General features: G+C 33.7%; 4 protein-coding genes, 3 non-coding genes and 1 pseudogene across 7 annotated transcripts; 3 read left to right on the top strand and 5 right to left on the bottom strand.

Annotated features, from left to right (window-relative positions):
- The window catches only part of LOC149499359 (DEAD-box ATP-dependent RNA helicase 35 pseudogene), a 753-nt pseudogene extending 359 nt beyond the window's left edge, over positions 1–394 (bottom strand).
- A 655-nt stretch (positions 395–1,049) lies between these two features.
- On the top strand, positions 1,050–2,052 carry LOC149499358 (triphosphate tunnel metalloenzyme 3-like). The gene is made up of 2 exons (XM_089723004.1): positions 1,050–1,190; positions 1,325–2,052. Exons 1-2 carry the CDS (start codon positions 1,129–1,131, stop codon positions 1,947–1,949), a joined length of 687 nt encoding a protein of 228 aa, XP_089579130.1. The 5' UTR covers positions 1,050–1,128; the 3' UTR covers positions 1,950–2,052.
- Positions 2,053–2,346: 294 nt separating this feature from the next.
- Positions 2,347–2,418, top strand: TRNAP-UGG (transfer RNA proline (anticodon UGG)). The gene has a single exon. It is a non-coding gene; the product is annotated as a tRNA-Pro (tRNA).
- Positions 2,419–2,515: 97 nt separating this feature from the next.
- Positions 2,516–3,462, bottom strand: LOC110009552 (uncharacterized). The gene is made up of 2 exons (XR_016321335.1): positions 3,279–3,462; positions 2,516–2,939 (listed from the first exon to the last, which is right to left on the bottom strand). It is a non-coding gene; the product is annotated as an uncharacterized LOC110009552 (transcript).
- Positions 3,463–3,524: 62 nt separating this feature from the next.
- TRNAP-UGG (transfer RNA proline (anticodon UGG)) lies at positions 3,525–3,596 on the top strand. The gene has a single exon. It is a non-coding gene; the product is annotated as a tRNA-Pro (tRNA).
- Positions 3,597–3,924: 328 nt separating this feature from the next.
- LOC105634806 (disease resistance protein RPS5-like) lies at positions 3,925–6,587 on the bottom strand. Its single transcript, XM_089715408.1, has 2 exons — positions 4,839–6,587; positions 3,925–4,328 (listed from the first exon to the last, which is right to left on the bottom strand). Exons 1-2 carry the CDS (start codon positions 6,585–6,587, stop codon positions 4,239–4,241), a joined length of 1,839 nt encoding a protein of 612 aa, XP_089571534.1. The 3' UTR covers positions 3,925–4,238.
- An 18-nt stretch (positions 6,588–6,605) lies between these two features.
- On the bottom strand, positions 6,606–7,463 carry LOC149499357 (putative disease resistance protein At5g63020). The gene has a single exon (XM_089715411.1). The coding sequence runs from the start codon at positions 7,461–7,463 to the stop codon at positions 6,606–6,608; it is 858 nt and encodes a 285-aa protein (XP_089571537.1).
- A 1,752-nt stretch (positions 7,464–9,215) lies between these two features.
- LOC105635047 (uncharacterized) lies at positions 9,216–24,033 on the bottom strand. The gene is made up of 18 exons (XM_012218038.4): positions 21,341–24,033; positions 20,703–20,792; positions 19,962–20,504; positions 19,783–19,869; positions 19,609–19,679; positions 19,405–19,481; positions 19,166–19,301; positions 18,787–18,948; positions 18,299–18,496; positions 14,343–16,875; positions 13,333–13,437; positions 12,240–12,860; positions 12,008–12,094; positions 11,838–11,908; positions 10,868–10,947; positions 10,589–10,733; positions 10,103–10,261; positions 9,216–9,655 (listed from the first exon to the last, which is right to left on the bottom strand). The coding sequence occupies exons 1-18, from the start codon at positions 23,841–23,843 to the stop codon at positions 9,440–9,442; spliced, it is 7,884 nt and encodes a 2,627-aa protein (XP_012073428.2). The 5' UTR covers positions 23,844–24,033; the 3' UTR covers positions 9,216–9,439.
- Between the last annotated feature and the right edge of the window lie 348 nt (positions 24,034–24,381).

The following is a 24,381-nucleotide window of genomic DNA, read 5'->3' as shown; positions in this document are numbered from 1 at the left end:
CTATAATATGCCATTGTTTTCGAATTGCGTCGCACTGCTTTCTAGACATTCTTCTAATCTGAAGCGGCGGTTTCCACCCAGTTAACAAAGGCTCAGTATACGTAATTCCTTTAGCCAATTCACGAACAGACATTAGGGTTTTCCTATCTGATAAATGCTCTATCATTTCCTTCTCTTGCTGCACTATCTGCTCCGTTTGACTTATTTCCGGTTGGTCCCTTTTAAGCTGAGAGGCTTTAACGAGAAGACTGGGCTTTGCTTCAGCTAGCTTTGATTTTTCAAAATCATCCTCCAAAGCAGATTTTCCTTTTCTTTGTAGGATCTTTTGTGCTTCAATTGCACGGCGTTTGGCAACAGGAATATATTCCTGATAGTCGTCTTCCTCCATATCCATATCTTCGGGGCTTCTTTTACCGCCAAGGAAAGATGCAGGATCAGATAAGTGTCGAAACCCTAATTCAATTTTAAAACTTGAACTAGTAAAGTAGGCAACAGCGAGAGAAAACCTTAAACACGAAATAGCGTTTGAAGAGGTGATTGGGAGTTAAAGGCAAGTGCAGTGATCGATTCAGAACTTTTATTGGTATCGGAGAGAGACGGTGATTTTTCCAATAGGATTAGGAAATCCATTCCCGATTATTTTTCGACTAGTTTCAATTTTGAACTAAATAACCCTTAGCTCCCTGTGAGTTTTTAAAATTATAATTTGGATCAGTAATTAATACAAAGCCTGAAACAATTATAATCATTACATATATATACATAGAGTTTATGTTTTATGCTATATGACACTTCCTCAAGTGGATGGGCTCTCTAAAATAAATCAATATTAAAATAAATATTTTCATTTATCATTAATTAATTACTAATACTTAGTTTTATTCTCATTATTATTATTATCCCATTCTATTTTTGAGGCTAAAAATTCAAGCTCTATCTTCTCACTCAGCCCATACGTCCTGCTCCATATGTTTGACATAACCCACTTCAGATCCAAACCCGTGTCCGAACCAGTATAACAGTACCTACGCCGCCGTCATTGCTTTCACAGCAGCACCGCCACGTCCTGCTGCAGTCCGTTTCTATGAAACCCTTTTCGCACTGGCCTTGCCCTGTCACTAGCTAATTATGCTCTCTGTTCTTTGTAAATGCAAGCAAAAGAGCCCTAATTGTAATTTACAATTCTTCAGGTCAGCTTTTCCATTCTTTTCGTTTGCTTTCTAGGCATCCCAACAGAGCATCAATCATTCTATCTTCATCAAATTTTCTATCTTTATCAAATTTTCTATCTTTTTATAATATATTACTAATTAAATACAAGCAGATCCTTGTTTAGCATGGAAGTAGAAGTGAAACTTCGTCTCCCAAATTTAAACGCCCATCAAAAGCTCTCAACAGTCCTCTCTCCTTTCCACACCAAAACCCTAATGCAAGAAAACATCTTTTTCGACACCAAAAACTCCCATCTCTCATCAAGCCTCGCAGCTCTCCGCCTCCGTTTCTACAATCTAGATTCTCAATGCGTCCTCTCCCTCAAAGCCAAACCCGTAATGTCCAACGGAATCAGCCGCGTGGAGGAACAAGAAGAGCCTCTCGATCCACAAATTGGACGCTTGTGTGTTGCTGAGCCATGGCGGTTAAGATCGTTGCAGAGCTCAAATATAATGGATAGAGTTAGAGAGGAATTTGGAGTCAAAGGGAACGAAGAATTTGTTTGTTTAGGTGGATTTAGGAATGTAAGGCAAGTGTTTGATTGGAAAGGATTAAAAATGGAGCTTGATGAGACTATTTATGATTTTGGGATAAGTTATGAACTTGAATGTGAAAGTAAAGAACCTGAAAGGGATAAGAGATTGATTGAAGGATTGTTGACGGAGAATGGAATAGAGTTTTCCTACTCAAAATTTAATAAATTTGCGGTGTTTCGATCAGGGAAGTTGCCCCAGTAAAGGAGAAGTGATAAATATTCTGGGGTTGTATTATCATTGAACTAGTATGTATTCAACAGTTTGAAATTTATTTCGTAAGAAATATTACTTATTTCTTGCTTCATTTGGGGATGAGGGTATGCTATACTTGATCTTTTACTTTTCTCTGGCTGTTGTTGAATACTTGTATTAGCATTTTCCTGCAATTGATATTTGAAGCCGAGAAGAAAATGAAGGGAACTCGTGCAAAAAAAATTGTTTTGCACAAGAGTTGTCTTTGATTGTTCAAACTTAAATGCATTCAAGTTAAGGGAGTGTTTGCTAAAGAATTATGCATAGTAACGTTTTTCTAGTTCGAGCTCATCCTGGATTTCTTAGTTTCCGCCAAAGGAATAAGTAGCACAAATCAAGACAAGCTGGGCGTTTGGTCTAGTGGTATGATTCTCGCTTTGGGTGCGAGAGGTCCCGAGTTCGATTCTCGGAACGCCCCTCTAATCAAAAGTTTTAGGCATTGTCATGCTTAGATTAAAGAATTTTGAGCTTTTCTATCCAGTGGCGAGATTTTGAAGAATGCTTCAAAGATGGTATTTCTAGTGAAAGAAATAGTTATGGGCTATGTGCTCATTGTTAATCTTTTTCTTTAAGAGGGTAGTTTTACCGACTCCCCCCATTCCATACAACCCGAAAACCCCAACATTTGGGTCTTCAAGGCATCTCCAAACTCTTTCAAATGTTGAGTCTAGCTTTAAGCAACAATATCAAAATTGCCTTTATTCACTAGTTCCCTGACAGAATTGAGCTTCTGGATTACCATCTTTCCAAGTTTGTAGCAGGATCGCCAATTCTTAGGACATCGACTTCTAAAACATTTGTTCTGCATCTCAAGATCCCCTTTTTGCAGAATTTCATTAACCACCTCCTCCATAACTTTTACTCTCTCTACCCAGCTTTTCACTAGGTTTGTACAGAACAAGTGTTGCTGCTCAGCAAGTTGGATCCTTCTCTTGACATCTGCATTAAGGTTCTTAAGTTCTTCATTGCGTTACTCAAAGAATAAAGATTCTTTTTAAGCTTACGGATATAATTTGTATGCCTGGCGGTGCAATTGCAGAAGCTAGTGGCGAAATCCAAGATTAGACTTACAAAATCCATGGTTCTTGGCAGCTATGGAGGCAAAACACAAAAGACCAAAACCTTGGCAAATGTGTAGTGTGAGATGGAAGGAAAGAGTAAAGAAGGTTGTTGCAAACAGGCAAGCCAGAAATTAAATTAATGGGCAGACATTTGATCATCCAAGTTAAATGGGCAAACGACTAAAAAGTAAACTTTGAAATTTGCAGGGCCACTTACCTTTCTTTTCTCTGTGTCTACAAGCCAAGTTTGACTGTTTGAGGATACACTGAGTAGCAACTAGCGAGGAATCTTCGAAAATTTCCCGTCTCTTTCTTCCACCTCGTGTAATTTGGAAACAACGAGGAAATTTCCTGTAAAATAATATTACGATTTACGATGTGAACCAATCTCTCCACGGGAGTAGCGGTCTTTTTGCATATATATATAGATATATATATATATAATGGAACGATTACATCAGATGGGCGTTTGGTCTAGTGGTATGATTCTCGCTTTGGGTGCGAGAGGTCCCGAGTTCGATTCTCGGAACGCCCCTTTTTTGTGAAACAAAATGACAGGTTTCAGTGTCCACTTTTTTTGGGAAGTGGCTTCATAAAGTTCCAGAGTTTTATTCTAAGCCTTTTTTTTTTTTTTTAGCAGTTCCTCTGTAAATTATGTAAGCAACTGATGATAAAACCTCCACACTTTAATAAATAAATGCAGAATTTACTTAACCTCCAAATTTTAGGTTAAGACATAAAATACGTCCTCACAGATCAAATCCATTAACAACATAATAAGACTGATAAAAAAGACTATTTGACAATACAAACTACTCAGTCATTGATCTGAAGCACCTGCAACTCTCATACTCAAAGCAAAGTTGCTCAACCTGATATTTCCAACATGAAATTAAATACCAATTCTATCAGTTATTTGATTCTATGACAGCAACTGCAAAATAATTAAATAAATTCTCTCATAGTCTACAAATCACATGCACCCTTTGGGCTACTTAGCATTGTAGTTCGCACAAAGGACCATCTATCCAGAAGTTATAAAAGGAAAAAAAAAAAAAAAAACAACCATTTTCTTGATCATATACAGTGGATTCAACAGCATTTACTTTGATCAACCCAAACCAGATGTACTCTCCTGCATTCCCGACAGTAGATTAAGCTTTACAAATTTCAATGATTATAGTACAACACAAGAATTAAGGTTTTCTTGCACAATGTAATATGAAGTCAGGTGGGGATTGTAATAAGCCTTTACAAGCTCGAGAACCTGTTACAAAACCACACAAATAAGAGAAATTAAGAATACTTAACACTAGATCAAGAGAAAACTATATTGAAGGTGTTGACCATATATGAAACAAAGTGCAATCTCAAATTCAAATTTCAATGACGTGTATGTTTGGCTGTGTTTAGGATACAAAATAGCTAGATAGAACAGTGTAAATCACAGTATAAACATGACCTATCTGTTTGTGCAGTAAACCCCCAGAATTACTATGAACAGTTGAGGTTTCTTTGGAAATTAATTCAATTTCATGAACTGAGCAGTTATTTGTTAATAATGAAATCTTTCAACTAGTCTAAGATGGATGAATGAATGAAGTGGAGAAGAGTAACAAAAGTTCTATGTTAAAGGTGAAAAATAATTAATAAATAAATTACTATTTCAGAAAATGTTTTCCTTTAAAAAAAGTAAATGGCTTTTCTTAAAATAAAAAACCAATAAATCTAGTAATTTAAAGTGATAAAAAGAGACTTCAGTAGGAATTAAACATACAGGATCTGGTGATGTGTCTTGAAGCTTTTGGGAGAAAGTATGTTCAATGGATTTTCTGTTCCACAGTAATTCATTCCACCAGGTTCTACTTCCTTTTATCTGCTTTAGATTTTTTGCACTGTAGGAATCTAATGGGAGGCTTCTTAGATCTGGACAGTCACACACTACAAGCTTCACAAGAGAAGGAAATTCCAAGGCATGGCTATAGATGGACTTCAACTTTGGCAGGTGTTTCAATGACAGGTTCATCAGATTCTTGAATACATTTTGTCCACAATCTTCACTGAGTACTTCAACAATTTCGCTGCAGTCAATTAATTTTAAGGACTGCAGGTTTTTGATATACATGAGAAATGCCACATTCTTTATTGAACAATCACAAATCCTTACAAAACGAAGATTGGGAAAGCATTCCTGCCTTCTCAGGAGGTAGTTAGAGACATTGCATGATTTTTCCTCGTGTTCATCTTCAATTTCCACCTCTGTTAAAGATGGGCATTTTAACAATTCAAGTCTTTCTAGATGCTCCATCCTTGTCAGAGAGAGTTTTTGCATATCTCTACGTTGTACTAGTTGCAGCTGTTTGATGCATCTTCGCAATTTTTGCTTGCTCAATACTTCTTCAACAAAACTAGCAATAGACAAAAGTATTTCAATCTCGTTTATATTTTCCAGGCATTCCAATTCCTCTAGAAGCTTTACTTCCCTATCGTGTAGAGAATGAACCTGATCATACAAACTAAATGTCCGTAATGACGAAAGACCAGATATTACACCCTCAGGTATAATTAGCTGGAGGCGAGCTCTGTCCAGTATCAAAGTCTGCAGCTTTTTCAAATTTTGAACCTCCAGTGGCAATATTTGTATAGATGTCCCTGACAAATTAAGGTAATGTAAGTTGCTCAAATTTCCAATTCCCATAGGTAGCTCAACTAAACATTCATTATCTGACAGGGACAAAACTCTTAAAGCAGGCATAAATTGAAAGAATTCAATTGGCAGTGTATCCAAATTAGTAGCCCTGATAAGCAATGTTGTAAGAGAATGGCAAGAAGGCCTCTGAGGGAGAGATTTGATGCTGGAACCCAGCAATGATATCTTCTCCGCATTAATCCATTTTGAAAAATTTAGTGCTTTTTCACTCACCAAAACTTTATCCTCTGACTTTCCCTTCTCACAAGCTAGCCACAGGGTCATTTCCCGAATCACATCATGAATTTTAACAAAATGTAAGGACTTGCCACTCTCTAGCAGATTTGCACGCATTAAACTCTCTAATATAGTTTCTCCTTTTGCCCTTGCATCGTTACAAAACAATGTGTCTTCATTTAATTCATCAAGATACCCTTCTGCTTTCCAGAGTCCAATTACTTCCTCTTTCTTAATATTATCACTCTCTGAGAACAGAGAAAAATAGAGAAAACATTTCTGGAGAGTATTATTGCTCAATGTGTCATAACTTACCTTGAGAACAGGAAAGACGTGATTTTCAACATTTGTGACTTTAGATAGCTGATTCTTCAAATGTTCTCTTTCACGCTTCCAAATGTGGACATTGGTCTTACCAGCCATGGCTCTCCCAGTTGTGGTGAGTAGAAGCGGAAACCCATCGCATGCCTCAGCAATATCCTTAGCCAGCTCCGAAATCTCCCAGTTAGCAGCTAGAGTGGCCTCTCCTACATGTAACTTGAACAATTTTACAGCAGCTTCTGTTGGCAAACAATCTAGTTTAATTTTTGTTGCCTTCATCGCGTCACAAACCTTTTCTCACCGGGTGGTGAAAATAACCTTGGATCCATTCTTGTTGCTATCCAAAGGAACTCCAACCTCTTCCAAAAGTTGATGATTCCATTCCTCTCCTAAATTATCCAACATCAAGACAAACTTCACATTTCTCAGTGAGTTCCATATCGCCCTTTTGATGAATTTCTGTTGATTTTCAGCAATGCCTAAGGTTTTGCTAATAGCTTCTTGAGCAGCTTCAACTTGAGGATTGTCAACCCAAACCATCATATAATCACGGTAACACATCTCATTGTACATCTTCTTTAGGAGAGTGGTTTTACCCACGCCCCCCATGCCATGTAACCCAATAATTCTCACATTTGAGTCTTCAATCAATTTCCAGATTTCATTAATCATTGACTCTAACCCCACAGTCTCCGGAACAGGCATCTCATCCACTGGGTCAACACTTCTCTCAACAACAACATCAAAATTTTTACCCTCTTCTATCAATTCATCCACTTCATTAACCTTTTCACTCACAGTCTTCCCAACCTTGTTGAAGGAGCAACAGTGTTTGGGACAGAAACATCTGAGAGTTCTGTTTTGAATTTCTTCTTCAGCTTCTTGGATAATCTTCTCTGCTCTCTTCTGCAAGCTACTTACTCTTTTGAGCCAGATTGTTACTTCGTCCAATGGCTGATTCCATGGTCTTTTTTCATGTTTGACCCTTCTCTCTAGATGAAACTTTCTGTCCTCCAGCAGATCTAACTTCCTTTTAAAGGACTCGAGATGGATTTCCAGATCATCGAAGTACTCTGCACGAGCACAGCAAAAACATATGCCGCTTTTGATAGCATCCCAGATTGGGCCAGTAGCTGCTGCGTCTACGCCAGCCATGATTCACAGAGATCAGAACTAAAAGAAGGAATCGATGCTTATTTGATCCTCAGAGCTAAGAAAGAATTATAATGAATTTGTTAAAAAGCGAGAGGAATCCAAGAAAATGTCCACGAGTTCAGCTCAAGTCAACTTGAATAATTCATAAATTTTTACTTCCCTAATCCCATATAAATAGTTTCATTTTCCTTTTTAGTTGTCTTAAAGTATAGTGTTATTTTCTTTTCTAAAATATTATTATTTAATTTTTTAATATACGCTTTTTTAATTTACATCAATATTTCCGATTATACATATTATTTAATATTATGGAGAGATATTTCAGAAAAAAAGCTAAATAAAAAATATAGTCCAACTATACTAATTTATTTTTCTTAATTTATATAAAAATCAAAATCATGGGACGTAAGATAAGAGTGGATTGGGTATCGACTTAAAATGCAGCAATTTGATTCGAACTTGATTATTGTAAATTAAGTACTTGAATTCATAAATTAAGAAAATATAAATGCACCAATTGTCTTAAAATTATATTTTGACTTAATAAAAAATATAATATCGATATTATATATAATTATAGCATTAATTATAATTAGTAATGTGTATACATATATTTTTTTAGAAAAATAATTATTTTAAATATTTTTAGAATATTAATTAAACAGGTAGCGGAAAGTGGATTATAAAATCCTTGAATGTTTATTTGTTTAATATGGAGTAACTATTTTTTCTTTTTTTTTTTCTTGAGTATTACTATTTTCCAAACTAAACATAATAAATTAAAAGCAGAATACATAACTCCACCTTTGAACTTTATTATTTTAATTTTACAGCACCTTTAACTTTTATTTTAACTTATAAAATTATACCCATTAAACATTTATTAAACTTATAAAATAATTTTATAAAACACTCCAACTTATAAAATTATATCAATCATTATGATAATTATTTTTAAAATATAATTATCAATTTGCTATATTTTTTAATTCATATAATTGAATGCAGAATCCATCTTTTACAAAAAAATTATAGCGTGCAATAGTATAGCATATAATTAATTTTAAAGTGTATTTATTATTAAAAATATATATATCCTAAAGTTAATTGAAAAAAAAAAAAAAAAAAAAAAAGAAAAGAGGTAAAATATGAGACTTATCCACCGAACCTAATTAATAGGATTACAGTTAATATAACTTCATTACACATAACACAGCACAAATTAGGGTGTATCACCAAAATAATGTTTCTGTAAAACTATTTATCAGAAAAATAATGTAATTCCGAAACTATTTACCAAAATAATGCAGTTTTTATTGAAGAATTCTAAGAAAATTTAAAGAACATGAATATGCATCTGGTATAAGCTACACAGTATAATCAAAAAGCAATTTGTAAAAGAAAATATTAATTCGCTTATACCTAGAAGTGGATTCAGTGATCTGACACACATCCAATCCGCTTAGAATAATTAAACATAACACCACATTATTTTTTTTTTACAAATTACCATCACTATAGTTTCTCCCATTCCTATGCTAATCGTCTAATACACAAACTTTTTCACTGTCAACCACCTTTCTTTAACTGCAGGCCTCTCATCTTCACTTTTGTTTTCCCTGATAACAGTAAAAAAGCTACTAACTTTGATGGTATATAAACATTTCACGGATTTGCCAAATTTCACTATCAGATTGAGAAAAAATAGGCCACAATCCATAAAATTTATGGTTTCAATTTGGAAGAGGGAAATTCCATAGTGAATTCACTTAATTTTATTCTGAAAATTTCAGATCAAATTCATAATTTTTTTTGTTTCTATACATATAATGGAACGTGAGATTCATGGAATATTGATTTTATGACATCCGTGAATTTCACAATCCATCACTCCAAACAATCATTTAGAGCAATGTATACAAAGGATAAAAAATCACGAAACCAGTACTAGCATTGCAGTGTTGATTTCTTTGGTTTTATCTCAAATACTCTTGAACCTCGTAAATCTCATCTCGTCCGCCTGACCCCGTGCTTCGTGCAGGAGATGGAATTGGAGTTTCATGAATCTCATCTCGACCAACCGACCCTGCACGAAATTGAGATTCATACGGTGGTCGATCAGATAGGAAAGCATCGTCTTCCGCATGCCATATACTCGCCAAAGGAATATTTCCTCTTAGAGCTTCAACTATCTGCATGACATAGCAATGGCAGAAAAATTAGCTTACATGTTGAATTATTATTATATAGTTCAGAGTTCAGACTAGTTCATTTACATACTAATGATGCATATTCAACATACATGTTGAATCTATGGATTTTTCAAAATTCTTCATCTACTACAAATTAATCTCTCAATTTGATGATTTTATAAACCTCAAATGTGACTGTTGAATTTTGCCAAACCCCTCATTTAAATGAATAAAATATTATAATTTTTTGTTTTTTCATAAAACATATTTTCCAAATCTATGGTTTTGATCTCTACACCAAACAGGAGATATTATACAAATCCATGAAATTAAAAACTTCCTTCTTTTTTTTTTTTTTGGGTTTCTCATGCAATTTGACAAATTACATGAATTTCAAAATCATCAATCCAAACATTGCCATAAATACAATCTCTTATGAATTTATACCTGGTTCATTTCTGGGCGGAGGTTTGCAGGTTTATACACACAAGCTGCAGCACAATAAATCATTCGATCCATTTCATATTCATCATAGTCTTGCAGTTTGGGGTCGATAAATGCATAATAATCACCGGTCTTCAAACCTCCTCTGAATAGAGATTTTACCTAAATTTTGAAAGACAATAAAGGTAATGGTTATTTTTCCAATTTTCCAACATCACTATATATAATATGGATTAACTAAAACAGAGATTCTTGACATGGGCCATGGTCTGGATGATTTAAGTGGAGCTTTCGATAAAGATTTTTTTTATTTGTTAATTTCACTGTGACATAAAACTGGAAAGAATCAACCTCAAACAGCTGGAAAAAAAATCCAAAGGACCTGTTCCGACTCACCAAGTTAAGACAAATTCAGTATCATTAGACAAAACTGATTGGATTAGATAAACATTATTATTGACTAGTGTGAAATACATAACAAGTACGTACCCAAGAAACTAGGCCAACATGGTCATAGCTCTCTCTCATATTAGCTTTCTTCCCTGTAACCAACTCCAAAAGCACAACACCAAAGGAGTAGACATCGACCTTAACAGTGACCACCCCACTTAGGGCATACTCAGGAGCCAGATAACTGCAGTTAGACAAGGAGTATATGAGAAGAAATGAGGAACAAAACCAAGAAATTTAATTTCCTGAAAACTGATTAACTCTACGAATAAATGTGTAATTAAATATGCTCGATAACAAGTAGAAAATTTATCATACCCCATAGTTCCTGCAATGGGCTCCATGTCAATTTCAGAATCAGAATCTTGAAAGCTTAAAGCAAGTTCAAATCCTGAAATCTGAAATATTAAACACAACACAACTAAAAAGTTAAATGTACCAACCAAACATCAAATCATCTACTTCTAGTAAGAAATAATATAAAATTGAAAACAAAAGGCATCAAATTATTATCAGAAAGAAGTAACAAGTAAAATTAGAGGACAAATCATCAAGTGGGATAGAATGAAAATGTCCTGTAGACCACATATCACAATTAAATTGGGATTAAAATTTAACTGAGTTTTATAATATTCCAAGAAAACCCGCTTAAAATTTTGTCTATGGCTTTGCAGAGGAAGGGGTGAATTTAAATTTAAGAGCTTGTTTCATATAAATGAATTTTATAAAGTTTTATAGAATTCATTTACGAATCTAAATTTTTATATTTATTATAAATGAAAAGTCATTTGAAAGTTTATATTTTCAATTGCATGAAATGGCTCTACTTGGACCAAATTCTAACAAAATCAATAAAGTTTACAAGTGAACTGAAGCACTAGCTATTAAAGCTAATAAATTGTAAATACAAATGAAATATATAGTTGATTCAAATATGAAAATTTTTTTACAAATGAATTTTTTAATAAACTTCATTTGCAAATGAAATCAAATACAGGATTTATCCCAAACACTGTATAAATCTCATTTGGCCAATCCTAAAGATAAACTCAACTAATAAATGAGTTTTTCCCTTATTTTATTCTAAAGCCAGTTCAAAAATGAGAGAATTTTTTCATTTGCATAATCTTAATCCTTGCAATATAAATGATTTGACTTTTGAGTGAATCTAAAATATTGACTTACTTTTGTGTGTGAAAGTTGACCCTTAATGTGACCGAAAAATAAAATCCTAAATCCAATATACAAAATAAAAAATAATCTTTTATCTCTCATGAATGCTATGTACCTTAGGTTCAAAGTTATGATCAAGAAGAATATTATTCGGCTTGATATTTCGATGGATGATCCTTGGTTCACCTAAGAATGAGTATATAAGAAAAGAGAGTCAAATTCAACAAGTATATATATACACACACAGACACTATGCCAAAGACAGAGCATGGAGTAAACACTCACAGTCATCATGCAAATACGCCAATCCTTTTGCAGAGCCCAATGCAATTTGCATTCTGGTTGACCAATTAATAGTCGGCTTCTTCTCTCCTGCAATGTTAAATATTTTCCTTTATCAAGAACAATATATATGAAGATAAATAGAGTTTTGGGGGGGGGGGGGGGGGGGGGGGGGGGGGGGGGGGCGGCAGGGAGGTGTAATGAAAGAAGTAGACTGAATGAAATGAGGACTCACCGTGTAAATGAGACCCCAAGGAGTAATTGGGAAGGTACTCATAAACAATTAATTTGTTATCTTTATTTTGGCAATATCCAATCAGCTTGATAATATTACGATGATGTATCCGACTAATGATTTCAATCTCTACCCAAAATTCTTTATCCACACTTCTATAAGAATTACTGAACTTCTTGATTGCAACAACTTGACCACTTGAAAGTATTCCCTTATAGACTGTACCAAAACCACCCATACCTAGCTGGTTGACATCAGAGAAACTAGAAGTTGCCACAACTAGTTCTTTAAAAGTAAAGGACTTTGGCCAATTACTTCCAAGCCTCTTAATACCAACAAGAGACTCCAACATCAATTTTTCTTCTTTTGTACTTGAAGGAGCAAACTCCGTACGGCGTTCCAATATTGATTTTTCCTTAATGCCAATAAGAGACTTCAATGCCCATTTTCCTTTTGTATCTGAAGGAGTAACCTCTGCTTGACGGTCCAGGACCGATTTTCTCCTATTGCCAATAGGAGACTTCAACATTGATTTTCCTTTTCCTTTTCCTTTTCCTTTTGTTTTTGAAGGAGTAATATCTGTGTGGCTTACAGAATGAGGTGGGCTAGCTTCACAGCCAACTAGACAGGGAATCAAAATGATATTCATCATACATCCAATAAATAACTACAGCTTCTTTTAGAACATAGAATTTCATTGATTTTAAAAATATAATATACAAGAAGACACAAAATCACATTGAGTCTGATACTCAAGGTAACTGTAGATAGGCTATAAAATAAATTCTGGAAATCAACGATATTTTTGCTTATTGTCTTTATTGAACTTTTATTTTTTTACATCTTATATTTAATTACATTTGATGAAACATAACCTGCGAACTATGGAAAAGGAGGAGTTAATTTTGTCATGGATTGACACAGATTATATAATTTAATTATTTCCTATTAGATTTAAAAGTGTACTGAGACTAGTATAGTTATTGTTAATGTATTTGATTTATCCCAATATAATCTTAAATCTTATGACGAACAGGCTCATTCTCATAAAATTGAGCTATAACTACCAAACCCAAAGTCTAAAACAAGATACCTTCTGTGGAGCTCTCAATGCTGAGAGGCTTCAGCTCTTGTTGTCGGTCCATGTGTGAAGGAGCAGTTCCTGAGACATGGGTTTCCTGGCCAGCTCCAAAAACATCTAGATAGGGAAAGAAAATAAATTAGCAACAGTACAAACACATATATAATATGCGAGTCTGTTTGGATCGACAAGGGCTTAGAGCGAAGGGTATTTGAATTTGACATTACATTGATATTTTATGATATTTTACTATAAATTGAAATCCAAATTCACTTTCAATTAGATTTCAAATCTAGTCTTCATATCCAAATACATCTTCAAATTTTAATGTTTTTTCTTTGTGGACGTTTACTATAATTGTCTAATTGTGGTCCACTTATTCATTAATAATGTCCTTAAGCTCTTAGAAATTAACTTAGTGAAAATTATTCAATATTACCAAATAATCAAATATAGTGTGCCTATATTTTACAAATCAACTATATTCACATATAAGAAGTGTGCAAACAATATTATTCATCAATTTTCAAACTAAAAGTTGACGGATAGTTTTCTAAAACCACCAACCAATTAGTCAATTTTCATTCTTCAAATCCAATACTTTGGTATAGTTTACCATTTTCATGTTTCACTATTTCAATTAATGAGAGGTTTTAGATGAGAAATTTTGAACAATTTATGAATCTGATATAAATTTCTTGTTTGGTATAACAAAAACTAGGTAAAATTTATGTATTATTCAAAGTTCCTAATTATCTACCACAATAATTCATTTTGAGGTTGTCTGAAAATTTCACAAGAGGATGGAATTATGCCAAACTTTTCATTTAATAAATAGAAATTTTAGAATTTTTTTATATCTATAAAAGTACTATTGAAATATATAAATTTAATCTCTATACTAAAAACAGGAAAACTTGCATTAATTAATGGAATTTAAAACTCATGCCAATAAATTTGAAATTCTTAACTATTTAGATAGCAATGGAAATATGCAGTTAAAAGGAAAGTTAGAGTATTACCTTGAAATTTGCATTGAAAAACTTCTCTAGTAGGTACATCCTTCCATTTCAAGCGGTCCCACCAGCTTTTGCTTCCTTTTATGTCACTCAACCTCTTTGCACTATGTAAATGAAATGGGAGCTCTACTAGGCTTGGGCAGGCAATGACAACTACATTCACTAGAACTGGAAATTGCAAGGCCTGATGGCAAATCTGGTGTAAATGTGGAAGATCTCCCAAATGTAATTTCTTTAGATTTGATAATATACCTAAACGTTCATCAATTTCTTTAATTTCTTCGGATTTAAAATCACCACCTACAATTTCAAGCAATGATTCACAATTTCGTAAATCAAGTGTTCGGATTCTAGGAGCGAAAATGAGCCATTGCAAATCTTGTATCTTGGAACAACCCCGAATTTGTAGACTTTGAAAGTTCAAAACATAATATTGGGTATTGTCACTTTCAAATCTTAAATATTCACAGTTTTCTATAACAAGTTCTTTCAAATGCACCATTCTTGATAAAACTGAAATTGGAATTTTGAGCTTCTCTACTTGCTTTATAGATAGATTCCTAATCCAACTTAGCAATCTTGAAGAGTTCAGCATCTTTTCTACAGCCAAATAACTGAACAAGCTAACACTTATGTCAACCAGACGTTCAATGGATTCCAACTCTTCTAACAAGACTGTGTCATCAAAGATTTCATTGCCTAACTTATTGAATGCTTGCAGTGACGGAAAACTTGATATTAATCTCTTAGGTATAACTTGAAATTTTTCAGTATAATCCATAAGCAAAAGCTTTAAATTTGCCAAATTTTTAGTTTCTACAGGCAATTCCTTTATATTTGTAAAAGAGATATTAAGATATTGCAAGTTGCTTAATGAACCAATGCTACTAGGCAACTCAACTAACCTTTTGTTTTTTGACAAATCTAAAACTCCTAAGGAACTCATAGAGGGCCATTCCATTGGCAATGCACTTATTTCACTGTTTCTAATAAGCAAAGTGTGAAGTTGAGGACAAGGACATAAAGGAAGCAGTACATCATCATTCTGATCATAAATTGATATTCTCACAGCTTCAGTCCATTTTTCTAACCTTCGTTCTTGTACTAAAAAAGCATTCTCCTTTTTCCCGCGTTCACGACCTAACCACAAGCCAAATGCACGAATGATACCATGCATCCAAAAAATATCACTTAATTCATCAACCTCTAATAGACAAGATTCCTTTAACCTCTTGATAATATAGTCTCCCAAGTTCTTAGTGGACATATCCAAAATCCGCTCTCCAACCCATAGCTTAATGAGTTCATCTTTTCTAATCATATTAGGCAGCATAGAAATATATATGAAACAATCTTTAAGTGTATCATCGTCTAAGCTCTCAAAACTAGGCTCAATAATGCGAAAAATATGATCCATACCTGGCAACATTGGTGGGTAGGTTTGCAATGTCCTAGTTACCCACAGCTTACGATTACTCATTTTAGCCATTGCTTGCCCAACAGCTACAAGGGCAAGTGGCAAACCTTGGCAAAATTCTGCATTGATAGTGTCCGCAACATATTTCATAGGATGACTATGATCCACACCAACCTTTATCAAGAACAATTTCAATGCCTCTTCCCGTGACAAACATTTCAATTTCAATTTTACCTGAGCTTCCATTTCATCGCACACCCTTTCTGATCTAGTTGTGAATATGACTTTGATACCATTTTGATTAGATAGAGGAACCCCAAGTTTTAAAAGATCTAATCTATCCCATACATCATCTAATAACAATATGAACTTTCTACTGCCCAACAATCTCTCCATAGCCATAGTTTTATCTCTCATGTTTGTACTTTTCCACGTGTCATTCGAGATGCTAAACTGTTTGCGAATAACATTCTGGATTGCACCAACATTTGCTTCTCTGGACACTTTAACCCAAATCACCTTCTCAAAATCTTGTCTTCTAATAAGGAGCTCATCTTTAATCTTTTTCAAAAGAGTAGTCTTGCCAATACCTGCCATTCCATATATTCCAATAATTCTAAAACTATCGTCCTCAACACATCTCCAAACATCATCCAATCCAGATTCAAAATCCACAGTGGCCTCAACATTAATCAAATCCACAAAATCATGAGGAGTTCTTTGAACAACAAAATCAAAATTACCTTCAATCAAGATTTGATTGACGGAGTTGAGCTTTTCCCAAACTCTCTTCCCAACTTCAGAACTTGAATTATAGAAGCAATTGGCGCAGCAACATCTAGGCTCTCTCCTCAGCAGTTCTTCTTGACCTTCTGCAATAACTTTCTCTATCTCTGCTTCTAACCGGTCTGCCCTATACAGCCAGTCAGTCACTCTGTAGGTGCGCTCCTTGTACGGGCTTGCTTCACGCTTTATCCTAATTTTTATGTTCTCCTTCTTGTTCTTCAGTTGGTTAAAAGCATATTTCAACGGATCAAGATTATCTTCCAGTTGATAATTATGTTTGTTCCAAATTGGACGAAAACATGATAAAGAAATTGTTTCCATGGCATTTAGGGATTAGGATAAACAAAATGAAAATTTAGCTATTTCTGATTCAAGAGAAAAGTAATTGTTCATAGATGTCTATGAAAGAATTTCAACGATCCTAGCCTAGCTACAGGAAAGAGAACAAGTTTGCTTGGCGTGCTGGATAGTCAACTTGTATATGGAGTATTTTATTACTTATTTCTATTCGCATTTGAATTTTTATTTTTCATTTTCCGGCTCTTTTTTATAAAAACAAATGAAAATGAAAGAAAAATGATACATGTCAAGAGCAACAAGAAGAGAGGTCCAATTCGTTCCTCTCTCTCTCTCTCTATATATATATTTATATCAAAAAGAAAAATTACTCAAGGGCATCCAAGGCCACGGCCGGCCCTTGACATTTAAAAAATATATATATTAGCCAATTAAATCCAAATGACTAAAATTGAGTAATGAACGTGGTGCGCCATAACATTAAAGTTTCCTTTGTGATATATTTATTAGTAAAAAAAAATATTTCATTTGTCTCATAATCTATGTTCTGATTTGATTTATATATAAATTAAAAATTTTAATTAATATGATTAAACTATAATTTTTATTTTATTTTTTAATACTATATCCTTAATATCTATAAAAAATAAATGAAACATCTTAAATTGTTCTTGAAATTAATTAAATAATAAAAATTTATTGGTATTAAATGTTGATATATTAATTTTGTTTTCTATCAAGATTCAATTAATAATAAAATGGTCAATCGTATGATGATCTATTCGATTTTCTCACTCATGTGAAAAGAGAAAATTTATAAATGCAAGCCGTGGAACGACTTCGAAATGATAGGAAAGAAAATAAGGAAGAAAAATTATATTAAAGATTATAATTTTTTTTTTCTTAGTTATTTTCCGTCCAATATAATAGAGGAAGAAAGAAAATGCCACTATCAAAAGTTGACCAATTTATTTTTCATTTATTGTTGAACAAATAGTGTTATTTATTTTTATCCTTTTACTGAAGCTAAAATATCTCTTCTCTTTATTATTTATCTTTCTCAATCATAACAAACCTTTCCTCTATCTCTCAATATAATTGGATTAAAGTAGGAAATAAAACAACTAATCAAATTAAAATTTTTTTATTTTCTTAACTAATAAAATTAAAATTTTTAAAAATATTCTTATCGATCTATAAATTTATTAAGGGTATTTTTTTTTTTTCCAATTTTAGTATTCCTCTCTCCATTCTCACTTCTACATATTTATAGATAATTTCCATCGCTAACATTTTTTTTCACCTAAACAATTTAGTAATTCTAGTTGGCTGGTTTGAACTTTCATCTTGAATCACCATTTTTTTTCTGAAAAAAAAAAATTAAACGAAAAAGAAAACTATATTACTCGAGAATCAAGTTACTTAAATCATAACCGAATGCAAATAGAAAACTATATCATCTCAAATACTCTTCATCCTCATATATCTCATCTACACTGCCCGCTCCTGTGCCTACAGTGCCCGATCCTGTGCCTACAGTGCCCGATCCTGTGCTTCGCGCCGGAGATTCATACCGTTGTCTATCATATAGGAAAGAATTGTCTCCTGGGCGCCATATACTCACGACAGGAATATTCCCTTTTAGAGCTGAAACTATCTATAATGGTAGAAAAAAATTAGCTTACATGTTGAATTATTTGTTGAGACAAAAGTTTAATTACATTCCAATCATCCTGAGACCAAAAAAATTGGCTGTAAAATTGAAACCGGTTAATTATATCATAGATAATACTGATTAGGACCAATATGCGTTCATTTAAAAACTAAATTAATAATCCTGAAAAAGTAATAAATTTAATCAATTCAGTCTGCTTGTGGTTTCTTTCTGAATCTATATAAGAAATATTATTTAAACATATATATATATAGGGAGAGAGATAAATTTACCTGGCTCATTTGTGGGCGAAGTTCCGCAGGTTTATACACACAGGCTGCAGCACAAAAAATCATTCTGTGCATTTCATCTAGATCATAGCTTAGGCCCAATTTGGGATCGATAAAAGCGTACCCATTACCAGTCTCCAGACTTTCTTTAAGTAGAGACTTCACCTAAATTTTGAAAGACACAAATGTCGGTTTAATAACGTAATAGCTTGTATGGATGCCTTAAAGATTGAATGTACCAGTATCTGACACCGACATTTCTCCCGCACTCACAAATATGTATAGGATCCTTTAAAAATATGTATTGTTTTTTATTTTATCTTATTAATTTTATCAAAACTTTGCTTATGATTTGATTGGATTATGTATAGAACATACGTACCGAAAGAACTAGATCGTCGTCCATTGTTTCAACCGCTCTCTTGCCAGTAATCAACTCCATAAGCACCACCCCATAGCAGAAGACGTCGGTCTTGACAGTGATCTTTCCATGTTGCAGATACTCAGGTTCCAGATAACTACGCACGAGAGCCAAACAATTTTCATGAAAACCAAGAAATCATCAAAGGAGATGTAATTAGTTATGGTCAGATTACTTAACAAATAGAAAAAGTTTCTTACCCTATAGTTCCCATAACTTTCTCGTAAATTTCAGTAACAGAATCTGGAAAGACAATGGCAAGTCCAAAATCTGAAATCTGAAATTAAGCCTAATAATTAAATAAATAATAAATTAAAAAGCCTGATGATAGAAGAAGCCTAGATTAAGTAATGTTCAGTGTGTAGCAAAATTAGCAAGAATAATGTCTCGTACATAAATGTTACCTTTGGCTCAAAGCTATGATCAAGAAGAATGTTACTGGGGTTGATATTCCTGTGGACGATCCTGGGTTCACCTACAAATGGGTATATCAGGAAAGGAAAGTGACAATTCAAAAACGAATATCTCTTAACATTTAATTTAATAATAATAACAATAACATGAAGTGAAATACTCACACTCTTCATGCAAATATGTCAATCCTTTTGCGGATCCTACAGCGATTTTCATTCTTATTGACCAATCAATACTCAAATTGTCATTTTCTGCATGCAATGTTAACCATCAGAACTAATTTTTGCTTTATAAATCTTTTTCTTCGTTGTGAGAAATAAATGAAATTAGGAAAAGAACTCACCAAATAAATGATATCTCAAAGAGTTGTTGGGAACAAACTCATAAACAAGAAGTTTATTTGCTTGGTTTTGGCAATATCCAACTAGCTTGACAATATTACGGTGATGGATTCGGCTAATGGTCTCAATCTCTGCCAAAAATTCATTATCCGCAGTTTCCCTATCATTTTTGAAGTGCTTAACAGCAACTGCTTCACCATTTGATAACATTCCTTTGTAAACTTTACCAGAACCACCCTCACCTAGCAGACTGCCGTAAGAGAAATTAGCAGTTGCCTCTACTAATTCTTCATAGGTAAAGGTCTTCAGCCAACTGCTTCCAAGCCTCTTAGTGATAATAACAGATTCTTCTTTTGTATTTGAAAGCATGGCTTTACTCCTAATGCCAAGAGGAGACTTAAACACCCATTTTCGTTTTCCTCTTGGATTTGAAGGTCGACGGTCCTGGATTGTTTTAGGGGCAATAGGAGACTTCGATATCAATTTTCTTTTTCCTTTTCCTTTTGTAGTTGAAGGAGCAGTATCTGCGTGGCTTAAGAGCTTACCTTCATGGCCCAATACACAAGGAATCAAAATAATAACGCCTCATAAAACAAGATTAAACAAGAAATTATGACTGCATTGTATCTAAAATATAATATATATGAGAAGATACACGCATCGAGTCTAAATACTATGTATTAGTATTACTCTTGAAGGGCTATAAAACATATTATTTAAGCTAAAAGTCTAAAACAAGATACCTGCTGTTGAGCCTTCTTGTTGCCGGTTCATACGTGGAGAAGCAGTTCTTGAGTAATGGATTTGCTGAAATTGGCTAGCTCCAAAAACATCTAAATAAGGAAAGAAAATGAATTAGCAACTGTGCAAGGATTTAGAGGGAAAGTTGAAAAAGAATTTGAATTTGATATTACATTGATATTTATCTTGAATTTTAACGGTTTTTTTTTTTTTTTTTCTCTGAGACTTTAAATTGTCAACTATAGTAATTAAATCATCCAATTATGATCCTACAGGGGTGAGATGAAATGACAGTGATCTAAATTAGATAGGTTAGTGGACTTTAGATACCCAATGGTTAAAAAAATTAAAAAAAAAAAATTCAAATATGATCTAACTGTGCTGACAATGTTATTCAATGTTTATTTTAAAAATTTACAAGTTTAGCATAAACTTTGGTTTGGCATAACAAAAATCAGGTAAAATTTATTTATTGTCAAAATCCCTTTTTTTTTATACAATAGATAGATGGGAATTCAATATATCTTTCATTTAATTAAGTAGAAATTTTAAAAGTTTTTTTTTTATTTATTTACAAAAGTACTATCAAAATCAAATAAAATTTATTTATTGTTCAAAATATTTAAAGGAAAGATATTACCTTGAAATTTGTAATCGAAAACATCTCTAATAGCTACATCCTCCCACTTCAAGCGGTCCCACCAGCTTTTAGCTCCCTTTATGTCTCTTAACCTCGTTGCACTATGTAAATGAAATGGGAGTTCTACTAGATTTGGACAGCCAATCACAACTATATCCATCAGAACTGGAAATTGCAAAGCTTGATGGCAGATGTGGTGTAAATGTTGAAGATCTTCCAAGTATAATTTCTTTAGACTTGGTAATATACCCAAACGTGTATCAATTTCTTTGATTTCTTCAGATTCAAAATCATTTCCTACAATTTCAAACAATGATTCGCAACTTCGTAGATCAAGAGTTCGAATTTTAGGAGCGAAAATCAGCCATCGCAAATCATATATCTTGGAACAACCCCGAATTCGCAGACTTTGAAAGTTCAAAACATAATATTGGGTATTGTCATTTTCAAATCTCAAATCTTCACAACCTTCTATATCAAGCTCTTCCAAATGCACCAGTCTTGATAAAACTGAGATCGGAATGTTGAGTTTCTCTACATGCTTCAATGATAGATTTCTAATGCAACTTTGTAGTGAGTTCAGCATCCTTTCAGCAGCCGAATAACTGAATAAACTAATACTTATGTCACTCAAATGTTCAATGGATTCCAACTCTTCTAACAAAGTTGTGTCCTCAAAGATTTTATCGCCTAGCTTGTTGAATACTTGCAGTGACGAAAAACTTGATATTAATCTCTTAGGTATAACTTGAAAATTTTCAGTATAATCCATAAGCAAAAGCCTTAGATTTGCCAAGTTTTTCATTTCAACAGGCAATTCCTTTATACTTGTAAAAGAGAGATTAAGATATTGCAAGTTGATTAATGAACCAATACCACTAGGTAACTCAGATAAGTTTTTGTTTTTTGACAAGTCTAAAACTCCCAAGGCGTTCATAGATTGCAACCCTGTTGGAAATGCATTTAGGTTGGTATATCTAATAAGCAGAGTCCGAACTTGAGGACAAGGACTTAAAGGAAGCATTACATTTTTCTGATCATATATTGATATTCGCACAGCTTCAGTCCATTTCTCAACCCTTCGCTCTTGTACTAAAACCTTATTCTCCTTTTCTCCATGCTCACGAGCTAACCACAAGCCAAAAGTCCGAATGACACTATGCATCCAAAAAATATCACTTGATTCATCACCCTCCAATAGACAAGATGCCTTTAACCTCTTGATAACATAATCTCCCAAGTTCTTAGCATACATATCTAAAATCCCCTCTCCAATCCATAGTTTAATAACTTCATCTTTTCTAATCAAATTAGGTAGTATACAAGTATGAATGAAACAATTTTTAAGGATATCATCCTCTAAGCTATCAAAACTGGGCTCAATAATGCGAAAAATGTGATTCATACCTGGAAACGTGGATGGGTAATTTTGCAATGTGCTTATTCTGTGTTCGACCTCACTATTGCTCATTCTAGACATTGCTTGTGCGATGGAAATGAGGGCAAGTGGCAAACCTTGGCAAAATTCTGTGTTAATGGTGTCTGCGACATGATCTGTAAAGTTACTATAATTCAAACCAACCTTTGACCGGAACAATGTCAACGCTTGTTCTCGTGACAAACATTTCAATTTCAGCTTTTTCTGAGCTTTCATTTCATCACATACCCTCTCTGATCTAGTAGTGAATATCACTTTTGAACCACTTCCATCAGACACTGGAACTCCAAATTTTAAGAGATCCAATCTGTCCCATAGATCATCTAATAACAATATGAATTTCTTGCTGCCCAACAATCTCTCCATATCTCTCTTGTTTGTTTTTTTCCATGTCTCGTTCGAGATGCTTAACTGTTTGCGAATAACATTTTGGATTGCGTCAACATTTGCTTCTCTGGACACTTCAACCCAAATCACCTTCTCAAATTCTTGTTTTCTAACAAGAAGCTCATCCTTAATCTTTTTCAAAAGGGTAGTCTTGCCAATACCTGCCATTCCATATATTCCAATAATTCTAAAACTATCGTCCTCAACACATCTCCAAACATCATCCAATCCAGATTCAAAATCCACAGTGGCCTCAACATTAATCAAATCGACAAAATCATGAGGCCTTATTTGAACAACAAAATCGAAATTGCCTTCAATCAAGATTTGATTGACGGAGTTGAGCTTTTCCCAAACTCTCTTACCAACTTCAGAATTTGAATTACAGAAGCAATTGGCGCAGCAACATCTAGGCTCTCTCCTTAGCAGTTCTTCTTGACCTTCTGCAATAACTTTATCTGTCTCTGTTTCTAACCGATCCGCCTTACACAACCAATCAGTTACTCTGTAGGTGCGCTCCTTGTACGGGCTTGCTTCACGCTTTATCCTAATTCTTATGCTTTCCTTCTTGTTCTTCAGTTCGTTAACTGCATCTTTCAATGAGTCAAGATTATCTTCCAGTCGACAGTTATGTTTGTCCCAAATTGGGCGAAGACATGATAAGGAAATTGTTTTCATGGCATTTAGGAATTAGCATAGATGACTGTGAAACAGTTTAACTGATCCAGGCTAGAGGATAAAGAACAAGTCTGCTTAGCGTGCCGGATGGTCAACTTACATGGAGTTTTATTACTGGATTCTATTTGCATTTGAATTTTTATTTTTATAAAAAAAAATAAACAGAAACGAAAAATGATACATCAGAGTAACAACAAGAAAAAGTCAAGTTTTTTTTGGCATTAATCTTTTTCTATTTGCAATCCCAAGTCCATTCAAGTAAGTAATTCATTGTTTTGCTATTATATTATGATTATAGAGTTTCCTTCTGTTGGTGGTGTTGTGCTGGGACCACACAGTTTGAAAAAAAAAATAATAATAATAATAATAAAGAGAAAAAAAAATGTGTTGTTTGAAAAAGCAAAAGGTTGGTTGCCAACCATTCAAATGTCGGCAACCAACTACGAAATTAATGGAGAGCCGTGTGTAACAAACACACGACTCTCTCATTCCCTTTCCTATAAATAGGAGAGAATGTTTCTCAGTTTAGATGCACCAA

Source organism: Jatropha curcas, chromosome 1, assembly GCF_041381405.1.
Source record: "Jatropha curcas cultivar XTBG-Jc1 chromosome 1, XTBG_Jcur_1.0, whole genome shotgun sequence".
Classification (NCBI taxonomy): domain Eukaryota; kingdom Viridiplantae; phylum Streptophyta; class Magnoliopsida; order Malpighiales; family Euphorbiaceae; genus Jatropha; species Jatropha curcas.
Note: the sequence above shows the minus strand (reverse complement) of the source record. Positions and strands in the feature narration are given on the sequence as shown.

Coding starts and splice junctions, on each gene's coding strand:
- LOC149499358 (XM_089723004.1), top strand. CDS start 1,129: ATGCTCTCTGTTCTTTGTAAATGCAAGCAAAAGAGCCCTAATTGTAAT. Junction 1,191..1,324: donor TGTAATTTACAATTCTTCAG/GTCAGCTTTTCC, acceptor AAATACAAGCAG/ATCCTTGTTTAGCATGGAAG.
- LOC105634806 (XM_089715408.1), bottom strand. CDS start 6,587: ATGAAGGCAACAAAAATTAAACTAGATTGTTTGCCAACAGAAGCTGCT. Junction 4,329..4,838: donor AAGACACATCACCAGATCCT/GTATGTTTAATT, acceptor GTTTTGTAACAG/GTTCTCGAGCTTGTAAAGGC.
- LOC149499357 (XM_089715411.1), bottom strand. CDS start 7,463: ATGGCTGGCGTAGACGCAGCAGCTACTGGCCCAATCTGGGATGCTATC.
- LOC105635047 (XM_012218038.4), bottom strand. CDS start 23,843: ATGAAAACAATTTCCTTATCATGTCTTCGCCCAATTTGGGACAAACAT. Junction 16,876..18,298: donor AGGATGAAGAGTATTTGAGA/TGATATAGTTTT, acceptor TGTTTATCCTAA/TCCCTAAATGCCATGGAAAC. Junction 12,861..13,332: donor CATTGAGAGCTCCACAGAAG/GTATCTTGTTTT, acceptor TTCCCTGTCTAG/TTGGCTGTGAAGCTAGCCCA.